Below are 14,192 nucleotides of genomic sequence, written 5' to 3' on the forward strand. Positions count from 1 at the left end.
GAAATCTCAGCTTAGATAAGATAAGCCATAGTTATGCATGACCACTCACCTTTGAATAGGAAAATTTTGACCAATTAATGACGAAAAACACACCACCACAAGCTTCTCCCACGTCCTCAACCTTAGCTCTCTAACTACAAGGACAAAACTCACAAGAACAAGGACAAAAGTTTCAGGGAAAAAACCTTCAGAGAACCGAATGACTAAAACTCACAAGTTGGTTTTGAAACAAATATATTTTTGGCTTAGGTACATATAGCTTAGGAACCGAATGACTAAAAAGAAAATACAAGCTTAATTAACGTAATTTTGACCCACATACATTATCTTGTTATCCACTTGTAACTAATGTATAGCATTGTTTTATTTTTCTTTGTAGCCATTAAATTATTTCCTTTTTTAGAAAGTGGTCTTCCTCTCTTTGCGGTTGAAGCTTTTCTTTTTGTAATGTTACTTTTACAGACCAAGAAACAAAAAAAAAAAAAAACTTTTGCCTCCTTTGATTTTGTTCACGCTGAGTGTGGTATAATTATATGGTGCGTTTGGAAAGCTAGATTTGAAAAATGTTGTCGGAGCTCGGCTTTATTCTGATCACCACTTTCATTGCGATAGTGTCATGTTCAACCTTGTCTCGTGCATTATTGCATCCGAGTAGCGTGTCTCATAATGTCTCCAGAAGCAGCTATTTCTTGACTACCAATGAACTATGGTTTAATCAAACCCTAGATCATTACTCTCATTATGTAACTTTCTCCTCACGAATTTCTTGTCTCTAATCTAATTGTTGTTTCATCATTTAATTTTAATTGGTTTTTGTCAAAAGATTATTAGATTTATTGTTTGGATTTCGATGTTCACAGGATCACCGCAAATTCAAACAGCGTTATTATGAATTTATGGACTACTTTCGAACACCAGATGGGCCTATGTTTATGATAATATGTGGTGAAGGTCCTTGTAATGGCATAGCTAATGATTACATAAATGTAAGATTCTACTAATCCGATATTTTTGTAAAGATTAAAAAAAAATCTAAAGAGATTGATGTTTTCATAAACATATCTAGGTACTAGCAAAGAGGTTTGAAGCTGGTGTGGTTTCACTAGAACATAGGTACTATGGGAAAAGCGCTCCCTTTGACTCATTAGCTACAAAGAATCTGAAATACCTTTCCTCTAAACAAGCCCTTCTCGATTTGGCCGCTTTCCGACAACATTACCAGGCAAGTCTTGCTTCATTTCATTTGCTAGAGAAACTGTTTCATTTGTGTTTATTATGATATGTGGATGTAGGAATCTTTGAATGTTAAGTTCAATATGAGTAGTGGTGGTCATGAAAATCCGTGGTTCTTCTTTGGGATTTCTTATGCTGGAGCTTTAAGTGCGTGGTTTCGACTTAAGTTCCCGCATTTGACATGTGGAGGCCTTGCTAGTTCTGCTGTTGTTCGTGCAGTCTATGAATTCTCTGAATTTGATAAGCAGGTATTAGTAGCATGCATAGTTTATTGTCATTCTTTGGCATGAATGGAATTAAACAATATTGTCCTCTACGAGATTTAGGGTTAAAAAGAAGTTATTATGGTTTTGATCTATTTTACATTATGAGAAGATAGGCGAGTCAGCTGGTCAAGAATGCAAAGCTGCATTACAAGAGACTAATAAACTCCTGGAATTAGGACTTAAAGTAAACAACAAGGCAGTGAAATCCCTCTTCAATGCCACTGAGGTCTCTCTCTCTCTCTCTTTCTCTCTTTTCTAATTTTCACCAGCTCTGTTTTGATTTGATAATAATGGAACTAGAGTTCCAACTTCATACTAGTTTTCGAATTCTACAGTTTGATGTTGATGCTGATTTTTTATACTTAACCGCGGATGCAGCGGTTATGGCGGTAAGGATTATTTATAATCATTTATTCAATATTCCACCATCCTTTTATATTTTTGCTCGATTAGTGATATTTACTGTTCAAATTCTTGCAGTTCCAATATGGAAATCAAGATAAACTATGTGTCCCGCTTGTTGAAGCAAAGAAGAATGGTAGTGATTTAGTGGTAATTAAGCTCTCACGACCTTCTTCGCGCTGCAAATCGAGCGGAAATTAACTTTCTATTGGCTTTGTAATGCAGGAAACATTTTCTAAATATGTTAAGAGAGTATTGCATGAGAATTTGGGGATTACGTGTTAGATCATATAATCGGAAACATCTAAGAAACACTGTAGTTACCGGAGACAGTGCATATCGGTTATGGTGGTTTCAAACTTGCACAGAACTAGGATATTTTCAGGTGGCACCTAAAAATGATAGCGTTCGATCTCAGCAAATCAATACAGAGTAACATTATTCTTAAATCATATATTTCTATACATTTTTTAAAGTCACATTTTTATTTATTCTACTTTGATTAGCTTCCATTTGGATTTATGCAAGAGCCTTTTTGGGGAAGGTGTTTACCCTAAAGTTGATGCAACAAACTTGTACTATGGAGGCGATAGACTCACGGGTACGTGACATTAAACCATCTTAAAACTCATTTTAGTTTATGCACATTGTGATAATTTTTCGGGAATATACAGCAACCAAAATCATATTCACTAATGGGTCACAAGATCCATGGCGTCATGCTTCCAAGCAGAACTCATCTCATGAAAGTAAAGTCTCTTATCCCTTTCGATTTTGCTTAAGTTTTGTCCCGACATTTTGCATTTTTCTTCCAATTCACTAACAAGTTCATGCGCCAGTGCCTTCTTATATCATAAAATGTCATAATTGTGGGCATGGAATTGATCTAAGAGGATGCCCTCAATCTCCAATGGTCATTGAAGGTATAAGAATTTGTGTGTTTGGTCCAAAAAGTCAAAAGCGAGTCTTGAAATCAACATATTTTTTCACTGTCAGGTAAGTCAAATGATTGCAGCTTGGTAGATGAGGTAAACAAAGTAAGGCAACAAATGGTAGAAAACATCGACTTGTGGTTGTCTCAGTGTCGCAACCCAACTAGGAATTCTATATAGAGTTGCATAAGAAAAAGAACGATACGAATTTGAGTGAATATGTAGTCAACCTAGAGTAGTCGTTTTCTGTTTTGTTAAATTATATTGCACTTTTTTTGTATTTATTAGTGTATGTGTCCTTGTTATATATAGTTTATAACTATTTATATAATAAAGACTGCATGTGTAAAAGTCTTTTACCACCTGTGTTTGAAATGCTTTCCTAGAAAAATCCATCATATTTGTCATGGATGCATTTTACAAAAATAATTTGTTTTTATCTTAATCCTATTTTCCCCCAAATGTTACGGTTTCTTTACCAAAACTAGGTTATAAATCCGCGTTATGCGCGGGTATTCTTATATGAATGTGTCTTAAAAATTTGAAATTGATCAATTATTTAAATAGCTATACACTGATATTGAATATGCAAAATTATTATAACGTCCCTGTTGTAAAAAGACGGCTCCGGTAAAGTATCGAACCCCAACTCATGTTTGAGTTGGTGCTGTTGTAATAGCGATGATCAGACTTTATTGTTGGGTGATAGATGTTTTAGATTACAATCATAAGAAAGTGGATTTCTCTAAATCTTCATTATATGCACAATAATTCAAATCTCACACTCGGTCCAACCAAATAAAAGCTTCAGCTCGATCGGACATCCTTACGACCTTTAAAAGATGCCTTCCATAACCCATCTTAGCACTTTTTATGTTTCTTAGCATAAATTACACCACTTTCCATCCGTTACTTGGCTAGAGAGTAACAAACAAAAATCTTTGAGTTTAATTCTTATTGAAGCTCTCTCAGTTTCTATTGATTTGTGGCTTGTTGGCTTCTTCACATAACATTTGTCTTCATCTTCCTTTCACTTTTTCTCTTCTTCCCCTTTTCCTTCCCAGATCTGACATATCTTAGCTATTCCACAGTCCCCATATCCACCATGGTTTTACGTACTATACACATATTTTTAAACTTTTTTATGGTTAAAAGTTAATGAAACTTATACTTTTTATAGAGTTTTAAATATTTGAACTTTCTATGGAATTTAAATATTTATATTATTTATATTAGAATTATTTAAACCTTTTAAAAGTTTCAATAACTATAATATTTTAAACTTTTTAAAATTTTAAAATTACAATATTTTAAAACTCTTTAAAAGCTAAAAAATTTTAAAGTTCCAATATTTATAATATTTTAAACTTTTAAAATCTAAAAATTCTAATATTTAAAAACATTTTAAAAGCTAAGAACTTTTAAAAGTTTTAATATTTATAATATTTAAACTTTTAAAAATTTTAAATATTATAATATTTATTTTGAAACTTTTTAAAGTTTTAGTTTGATCAAATAAAAAACTGGATCAAACCGAATAAAACTTTTAAACTTGGACGCCTGATAAATCAAACTTTCCTGCCCATTCGTTGTTGGAAGTATATTAATCTTATTTATACTGGTTCTGAACCATTGTCTAAAACTTTTCTAGCCGATGTGGGATATTGTACATAGTTCTTTTATTTCCATAAATTTAAAATTTTCAACCTTTTAAAAGTTTCAATAACTATAATATTTTAAACTTTTTTAAATTTTAAAATTACAATATTTTAAAACTCTTTAAAAGCTAAAAAATTTTAAAGTTCCAATATTTATAATATTTTAAACTTTTAAAATCTAAAAATTCTAATATTTAAAAACATTTTAAAAGCTAAGAACTTTTAAAAGTTTTAATATTTATAATATTTAAACTTTTAAAATTTTTAAATATTATAATATTTATTTTGAAACTTTTTAAAGTTTTAGTTTGATCAAATAAAAAATTGGATCAAACCGAATAAAACTTTTAAACTTGGACGCCTGATAAATCAAGCTTTCCTGCTCATTCGTTGTTGGAAGTATATTAATCTTATTTATACTGGTTCTAAACCATTGTCTAAACCTTTTCTAGCCGATGTGGGATAATGTACATAGTTCTTTTATTTCCATAAATTTAAAATTTTCCTTTTTCTAAAAAGTTCTGGAAATTTAGAAAATGTTAATGAATGATATGTCAAATCATGATAGGTTGTTTTAAAATAATTTTTAATATAAAAAATTCTGGAAATTGTATAAAATGTTAATTATTGACATGTCAAATCCTGATAGATTGTTTAAAATCCTATGTGGACACCTTAAGAAGCTTATAGCTCCTACTTTTATTTAGTATAATTAGGTCTAAAATGTTTTGAAGATGGAAAGGATGAAGGGAAAATTATAAATAAAGGATCTTTTTCTAAAAATTTGGCCATCTACACTTTTTTTTGAAAAGTTTGGTTATATAGGGTTTTGGATATAAAAATAGCCAATTATACCCTTAGTTATATTTTCAGATAAAATTTGTTGTTTTTTTCTCCTGAAATTTTAAAATCAGTAAAAATCGAAATAAGGAAAATTGAGAAAATAAGTCTAGTGGGCCTAATTTTTCGTAATGGGTCTTGAGAAAATAATGAAATTGTGACTTAGTCTCGACAAATTAAGAAAACAAAAGGGATCGAGAAATTGAGAAAAAACCCTTCAAAATATTCACCTTTTTTTACCATTGAATCTTCCAACTTTAAACAGCAGCATCACCAAGATTAGCATCAGTACGCTTTTCTAATACATCATTAGTCAGCTTAGGTGAATTCCTTGAAATAATACCTACTGATTTTCCCACATCAACTTCCACATTACAACCATCGCTACTATCAGCTGGGAACTTATTCAGATCGAACTGGACTTTACTCCTATCACCATCAACTACTCTTTTGAATGTAACAAACAACCGAATCATGTTTATCTTTTTCAGATATGCAAGAAAAATTTTCATACCTCTATCATTTGTCAATACAACAGGAGGACAATCAACTTTAACCTCTGTGGGTAGATAACTGAATTCCACATCAAACATATTTTGCTCTATTTCATAGTCTTCTGAAACCATAACCTTCAACTCTTCAAGAGATGTAGTGGGTTGCAAAGTCAGTAATCTAGCACGTTTTTCTTCATCATCAATAAATCTCCACTCCTTCTTGGCATCCAGTGTCCATACACCACAAGTAACATAGATTTGCATCATAAACAGGTAAGTGAAAGCTTTTGTGGAAGGTGGAAGAGATGGTGACCGATCACGTTAAGGTATAATGTCGATTTTTCATAATTTGTTTATCTTCTAAATAATTTAGAATACGCATTCTAAAATGTATTAGAACAAATCTAAACAATAATTATGAAATCTTAACCATAAATTAAGAATATTTAAAAAATATTTAAAAATATTCACTTTCCTTATTTAATTTATTTTCTTTCAATTTTTAGGGTATTCTAAGGTTTACAGATTACAAATTCTAAAAATTTCTATGATATATCTTCTACTTGTTTTAGTATATAGGGTAAAACGTAGAAACGAATTCTGAATTGATGTAGAATGAAGAAAAACGTAGAATACATATTCTTAATTTTGTAGAACATACAAAATTCAGGTTCTGAAATTTTTAGAACAAATTTTCCGTCTAAACTTCGTAGAACATTTACAAACTGTAGAATGAACAATCTAAATGTTTCAGAAAGAGAAAAAATAGTAGAAAGTCTATTCTAAACAATTTAGACCATAAATCAGCAATTTACAAACTGATTTTTAACACCCAAAACATTTTTTTTTCAAATTTTTTTTTCACAGTTGTATACTAACATGGGTTTTCTGTTTGTTTATTGGTTCAAACTCCTAAAAATTTCACTATTTCTATTAGTAGGGGTATTTTCGTCACAATTGACAATCTTCAAAAAAAAGTGTAGATGGCCAAATTTTTAGAAAAAGATATTTTATTTATAATTTTCCCAAGGATGAACTGGATCAAATATTCAAATGTGACTTTGGGGTTGATCTAGAACAATCCCAAACAAATATGCTCTAATTATGGGTCAAAACTTTAATTTGTAGTGAACTTGATATGTGATGCGACTAAAATAAATTTATCTTTAATTCAACGGGTTTTTTTTTCGAAGTTAAACCACTACCAAATGAAATTTAATAAATCATCAATCTTCTAGTCCAATTAAGTATAGTTCTGTAGTTCAATTGTTCAATATTGCCAAGTCATAGTTTTTGTGCGGTCTTTTGAATGTTTTCAAGGATCTTCCCATCTGAAAAAGTCCATCAATAACCTGGATCTAGATCTGTCAATATGCGTAGGTACTCAAATTTAATACTCCATCCGTTTCAAAATATAAGATATTTTAGAAAGTTTTTTTTATAATAGAATATGTTTTTAAGTTTCTATGCCACTTTTAGATTAATTTAGTATTTTATATTATGCAGTATTATTTCTGATTGGTTGAACTTGTTAAAAGTAAAGATTTCTTAATCTGCGTGCTTTAGTTAAAACATCATATATTTTGAAATGGAGAGAGTATATATTAGCACTAAAATTTAATAGAAACTATCATGTAAATTTTTCAAGAAAACTTTTAAAATATTTTAAAACATATTTGTTTTTTTTTAATTATTAAGAGGTTCTGGACCTAGGTCTGTACATCTTCTCAGGCCAGAAACTAAAGCATTTTATATGGTCTCCTCCCAAACACAGTACCTCGAACCGACGACCTCTAGACTTTGCCAGAAAATCTTTACCAGTTGAGCTATCGACGTTTGGTATATAGTTTAGTAAAAGAAACATCAGTTGTTTAGTATATAGTTTATTTTGTGATATTTTTAGTAATTTTAACTTATATATATATATACATATATCATATTTTTGTAAAATTATCTTCAGTCAATGTATTTTAGCAGAATCATTCCTTTTTCCGTAACAGTTTTTTTAATTAGTCATAGTCATGTAAAAGGTGGACCGCCGAAGCATTTTTCGGAGAACAAACATATAAATTTTTAAGGTTACAATGATATATACATCATTGTTGTGCCTCTATTACTTCGTATAATCTGTGATGCTAAAATAATCTAGTTTGTATAATCATAGAGTGGGTTCTTGTCAATCCATGTCGGAGGAATAAAAAAGTGATTAAATTGTTGGGATCTCGTCTCATTATTTATGTCATATTATAAGAAGCAAGACCGTTGAATTTGAATTTGTTCTTGTTGCACGAGTGAATATCGAATTCTTTTCTCCCAAAACACAAGTAAAATACATTCCCCTAATCTTTCATACTAAGGTTATAGAAATCGAAATTTGATTTTATATCAATCGTTTTTTTAATTTATATGGTTCGATTGAGAGTAAGATCTACAAAATCTACATATAACTAGGTTTTCTTGTAAAAGGAATGAAATAAAGTTTATCCTTCTAACTAACTAACATATTTTATCAGTTGGAAGTTGGAACATAAATATAGTTTGACATTTTTCATCTTGGTCATCAGTTGGAACCAAAAGGCTAAGCTTAATATTCATTTTTCACCCAAACCAAAATAGAAGAAAAAAAAACAATTTCCTATTTATTTCCTTAAATAGATTCTACCATTTCTTTTGTTCCCAAAATTAACCACCCGATTTTTCTTACACAAACTAACAAAAAGTTAATTTATTTGTTACGTCAACAAGAAAATTAATCTGTCTTCTTTGACTTTTGAATACGTAAACTTTTCACCCGGTACATTAATTAAAAATATTTCTATCAGTTTAAAAAATTACGTGGTAGTGTTCTATTATTTATTTTTATTTTTGATAGATTCCTTTGATTTCTGTCATTCGAAGTCAAAGCTGTTTTTTTTTTTTTTCTTTCACGTTAAAAATACATGTGTGATCCTATTTATATTGATAAATACATTTAACAATGACATTTTAGTGAGAGAGCTCATGTCACATCGACCTATGATCAATCGAGTAATGTAGTTAGAATAGAAGACATGATCATCATCAGACGAAATATGTTACCAAGAATTATATATATTATATACCTTTACTATATATATATAAAATTATACCAATTAAGTCTTATTTATTTATTTTTTTGTTTTTGATAAAGACTAATTGAGTTTTCTTTGGTTCTTTGTCCCAAAATTATTCCAATTCATATTTATAGATTTTTTTTTTGGGGCAAATCATATTTATAGATTTTGAGACGAAATGTTATGATTTTAACGTGAAATACTCATCTGTTTTTTGGTCGTCGACATATTCACCTTTAAGATTATAGTCGGTCGTACTCGTACGAATTACTTTTGTTATTTTTACCATGGGTTTGTCTTAATGCAAAAGACAGAAAAGTAAAGCTTAGTAGCTTACCATTAACTATAAAGAAATAATAAGAAAAAAAAACTAGAAAGAAGAATATATAAAAAGCTTACCTTAGATCCCTAGAGACCAGAACGCATTAATATATTGGGTCTGATTGGTAACGTATCCAAAGCTGTAAGCTGGAGCTGTAAGATTTTACGGAATAGTGTAAAGCTGTAAGAAAGAGCTGTACATGAAAGCGGTACAAAAAAGCTGAGAGTAAAGTTTTTAATAGAGTGTTTAGTAAAGTTTTTGTGATTGGTAAAAAATCAAAACGGTACAAGTTTTGTTTTTGGTTACCAATCACACCCATTATGAGCTAGCTAGGTCTATCTTCTATGGTAGAGTTTTTTTTTTTAACACTCTTGGTAGACCAGTTTCGCAAGTGACGATTATTGGTAAAAAAGATCCATTGTTATTAACCAATTTTTACTTTAGATACCCTTTTTATATAACAGACAAAAAACTCTAAAAAATATCAGTTAATATAGGTTTTATAAAACATTATCCTGCTAGAAATCATTGCAACTTTTAATAAAGCTTTAGTAATGAGATCGTTTTTGTCCACTACATTTTGTTTTTATAGTATAAAAGTTTTGTCAACTAATTTAATTTTTCTTTTCTCATCTCTCTCTCTTTAGAAGAATAGAAGAAGATCTCGAAATGAAAAGTTAAAAGATAAGATATTTGGTTAGGTAGCTTAAGATGAAGAAGACCAAAGCAAAGAAACTACGACCACGACATGTATAAACACCAGAAAAAGGAAAAAAAAAAAGTAGTTCTATTTCATTTTCGCTTTTGGTCCACTAATTTTATTATATAGTGATAAAAAATAAATAAACAATAAATATCTAAAAAAGAGTAAAATAAATTAACATAAAAGTCTGTGTTAGCTTAAGACACGAAGCCTACGCTACAGCACTAACTCTATTAATTAATTAAAATAATATTTTGAAGAAAAAAGACGCGCGTGGTTCCCACTACCCTCATCTTTGTCCACGTGGCACCCGCGTTGTTTTTTTTTCATTCACTCTTTTCTCTCTCTATCTCTAGAAAGTCAAAAAAAGGAGACAGACAACCAAACACTGCCTTGTCACATCTTTCTCTTTCTCTCTCTCTCTTACCTTTTTTTTTCTGAGTGTTGTGTGTTGTGTTTGGTCGAGAGAGAGAGAAAGAGAAAGAGAAAGAGAAAGCGAGTAAGTCCATATTATTATTTTTTTTTAATCACATGTGCCCACTGTGACTTCTCTCCCTACACGCCACCATCTCCACCACCTCCTCCCTCCTCCGTTCTTCGATTCCCCAATTCTCATACGACCCCTAGGGTTTCGTCTTTTTTTTTTTCTTTTTCTATACAATTCCAAGATTACTTCACCACCACCCTCCCTCCCCGATCTTTTAATAGAACTCAGATCTTTTCCGATTAGTGAATTTTGTTGAGCTGGAGAAGTGTTCTTTGGCTGTCACGAAGAGCCGATGCCGGAAATCGATCTTATGAGAGTCGATCATTGTGTTTCCGATCTGAATTTGGATGCTAAACCTCCTGGTTTCTTCGATTCTGGTGCTGGTGCTGGTGGCTCTGTAGATTTGGATGTGAAGCTAGAAGACGACGAAGTAGAAGAAGAAGAAGAAGATTCGGATTGTTTGAAGAAGAAGAAGAGCGTTGGTCGTTCGACTAGACGTGGTCGTCCCCCGAGGACTTTGGGTTGTAAAGCTTCTTCGTCTCCTGTTTCCAGGAAGAGGAGAGAAGATGAGGATGTTTGTTTTGTTTGCTTCGACGGTGGTAGTCTTGTACTCTGCGATCGTAGGTGAGTGTGTGTTTGTTTTTGAGCTTTTTGGAGAAGTTATTACTAACTACTCTCGAGCTCAATTGAGTAGATTCGTGCTTCTAAAAATAGAAATTTTGTAGTTTCTGATTTTAATTGAGGGTTTCTTAATTTGTCCAGGGGATGTCCAAAAGCGTATCACCCAGCTTGTGTTAAGCGTACCGAAGCATTCTTCAGATCAAGAGCTAAATGGAATTGTGGTAAGTTTTTTGGTTAACATGTTCTTCGAGATGGTTCATTTGAACTCTTTTGGGAGCTTTAATGAGGATGAGGATGTTTTTATTGTCAGGGTGGCATATATGTACTGCTTGTCAAAAGGATTCTTTCTACATGTGTTATACTTGTCCGTATTCAGTTTGTAAGAGGTGCGTTAGAAGCTCAGAGTATGTAGTTGTAAGGGAAAACAAAGGTTTCTGTGGTATCTGCATGAAGACTATACTACTTATTGAGAATGCATCTGATCCTACCAAAGAAAAGGTACTACTACTAGAATCTATATCCACATTTTGATGTTTTCCCTTTTTTACTTAGCAGCACTATATTAATGTTTATTTGTGGGACTTGATTGAGGTCTTTTCTTGTTTTGAAATGTGCTTCTTTTTGCCCTTCAAGCTAAATGTATTACTTGTTATTATAGGTTCAGGTCGATTTTGATGATCAAGGCAGCTGGGAGTATCTTTTTAAGATTTACTGGGTTTCTCTCAAAGAAAAGCTATCGTTAACGTTAGATGATCTTACCAAAGCAAGAAATCCATGGAAATCTTCTTCTTCCACTGTTTCTAAGAGAAGAACTACTAGTCGGGTTCACGAAAAGGGCAATGGGGATTCTCCTGAGGTTATGAAAGTAAGCCGCGCTAAAGTAAGGAAGATGGAAACTGTTTCTGCGATTAAGTTGGGTCCTTCTTTGGATAACAGACTCCCACCATTGACTAGTGCCACTTCGTGGGCAACAGATGAGCTCTTGGACTTTGTGCGGTATATGAAAAACGGTGATGTTTCAGTCTTATCAAAGTATGATGTCCAAACTCTCGTGCTAGAGCATGTGAGACGGAATAATCTACAATCTTCTCCTCAGAATTCTGAAATAACGTGTGACGCTAAGCTTATGAGATTGTTTGGAAAGGAGCGAGTGGATCATTTTGAAATGTTAAAGCTTCTTGATTCTCACTTCCTCCATCAAGAGAGATCTCCAGTTACAGATACCTCAGCCGGGGGAGTCACTGAAACTATGTCCTTCAAGGTCGATGCTAGCAGAAGTTGCGATAGGTTGAATACGTCTGAACAGTATCAAGACAGGTTAAATGCATCTGAACAGCGTCAAGTAGGAGAGTCACAGCAATTGAACGTGCACAATAGTCAGGTTAGACCTTCAAGTTCTAATAGCAGAAACCATACCGTTGTAAAACCTGAAACATGCGCCACTGTGTCCAATAAGCCAATTGATGGCTTGGATACGAATATGGTATGGTTATATGGAGATCCAGATGGAAAGATTCATGGACCATTTTCCTTACTGAACCTACGACAATGGAATTCAAGCGGGCATTTCCCACCTGAGCTGAGAATATGGAGGTTGGGTGAACAGCAAAACAGCTCCATACTTCTGACCGAGGCACTAAATGGGCAGTTCCATAAAACAGGGTTATTACAGAATCATTCTATCCCCAAGAAGGAAGTGACAGCTCCTATAGCTAACGATCAACACAGGTCTGTGGCTGTTCCTAAACTAGAGAGTAGAATACTGGACTTCAGCCCCAACTCAGTGTGTACTGACCAGAGTGTCATTTCTAGCAGTAACAGTGTCATCACAAGGATCTCGGATGTGAGTAACAAAAGCGGAAACAACTTTAGCCTCAACGTGCCATTGGACTTTTCTCTATCTAATGAAAGGGATAATGTGGGTTTTGGCTCTCTCTGGAACAAAAGAAAAGTTGAAAGTCCTCTGCTTGTACAAAGCCCTATAAGCTGTTCACTTTCGCTCTCTACATTACCCGGAAACTCAAACTGCTCAATGCCACCACATGAAAGATGGAATGCTAGTCAAACAGATTTAGATGGAAACAGTGCAGCAATGAATGCTTGTAATCAAAACGGTAGTCTTAGCGGCTCAGGTGAGAAACAACAAGTCACGGCTACGGTCCAGTCATGTGGACAGAACTGGAATGCTGCAACTCCAAGCAGTGCTTCAAATGTGTGGGATTCCAACTCGGGTTTGGCGTCTTTCCCAGACAATCAAGAAATAGACTTTTTAGATCTCTTTAGTCCAAGTTTCAAATTCAACTTCGCATCTACTTCCACGGAATGGCAACCGATTGTGGCTGGACCAGACGAATGTGACGAATCAGTCTCGGATCTTTTGGCAGAAGTGGAAGCCATGGAGTCTCAAAAACGTCTTCCTTCTCCAACTTCAACGTTCCGTGGTCCAGAAGAATTATTAATCCGGCACTCGATAAACGATAGCTTCAGCCCTGCTGAAGGACATAGCCCAGCACTAGATGCAAGCAAAGGTGACTCCATGAGCTCCTCCACAAACGATCTGCAAATGCATTCACGATCTAACAGCGTCGTGCATTTTTAGCTCGGTGGGCTCGGTTTCACATAGAGAGAAATCATCATAATCAGGGGCACAGGCTACCATAGATCATCTCCAGTGTCCTAGATTCGTCGTCTGATCGATGGTGGACTATACCCTCTTTTCTTTTTTTGCAGGATTAATACAGAACATAAATAAATGGCAAAATCATCATCATCATCATCATCAGCAAGAATGAAACAAAAAAAGGGAGTGGTGCATATGACGAAGATATATATGATACAAAATGTGTTTCTTCTCGGTATTTTTGGCTGCACCTACCACCATTGTTTTTTTTTTTTTTCTCTCGGTATTTAGGTGTTGTAAACGTTGTCCTGTGTTAAGATTTGCACAGACATACCCAACTTCTGTATTTTTACATTGTTTGTACTTAGGAAGAAGAAGTATCAACAAATTGTTGTCCATGGATGGGGATGTACGTAATCAAAAACATTGTAGGGGTCATGAGCTTATTATTCTATATATATGATAATGATAGTGTAACGTTTCATTCTTATATTTTTGAATGTTTTCAAATCTCTGTTATAT

General features: G+C 33.0%; 2 protein-coding genes across 2 annotated transcripts; both read left to right on the top strand.

Annotated features, from left to right (window-relative positions):
- The first annotated feature begins 415 nt into the window (after positions 1–415).
- On the top strand, positions 416–3,244 carry LOC104747640 (putative serine protease EDA2). Its single transcript, XM_010469308.3, is given in 13 exon segments — positions 416–743; positions 861–986; positions 1,067–1,222; positions 1,293–1,481; positions 1,609–1,725; positions 1,835–1,888; positions 1,980–2,051; positions 2,127–2,147; positions 2,149–2,333; positions 2,408–2,502; positions 2,576–2,650; positions 2,741–2,824; positions 2,898–3,244. Coding segments are annotated over 13 exon segments (1,470 nt in total). The 5' UTR covers positions 416–563; the 3' UTR covers positions 3,014–3,244.
- A 7,057-nt stretch (positions 3,245–10,301) lies between these two features.
- Positions 10,302–14,160, top strand: LOC104747643 (zinc finger CCCH domain-containing protein 44). The gene is made up of 4 exons (XM_010469311.2): positions 10,302–11,053; positions 11,192–11,271; positions 11,361–11,548; positions 11,709–14,160. Exons 1-4 carry the CDS (start codon positions 10,722–10,724, stop codon positions 13,647–13,649), a joined length of 2,541 nt encoding a protein of 846 aa, XP_010467613.2. The 5' UTR covers positions 10,302–10,721; the 3' UTR covers positions 13,650–14,160.
- The last annotated feature ends 32 nt before the right edge of the window (positions 14,161–14,192 follow it).

The sequence above is a fragment of the Camelina sativa genome, chromosome 15, assembly GCF_030686135.1.
Source record: "Camelina sativa cultivar CO46 ecotype springtype chromosome 15, ASM3068613v1".
Lineage (NCBI taxonomy): Eukaryota > Viridiplantae > Streptophyta > Magnoliopsida > Brassicales > Brassicaceae > Camelina > Camelina sativa.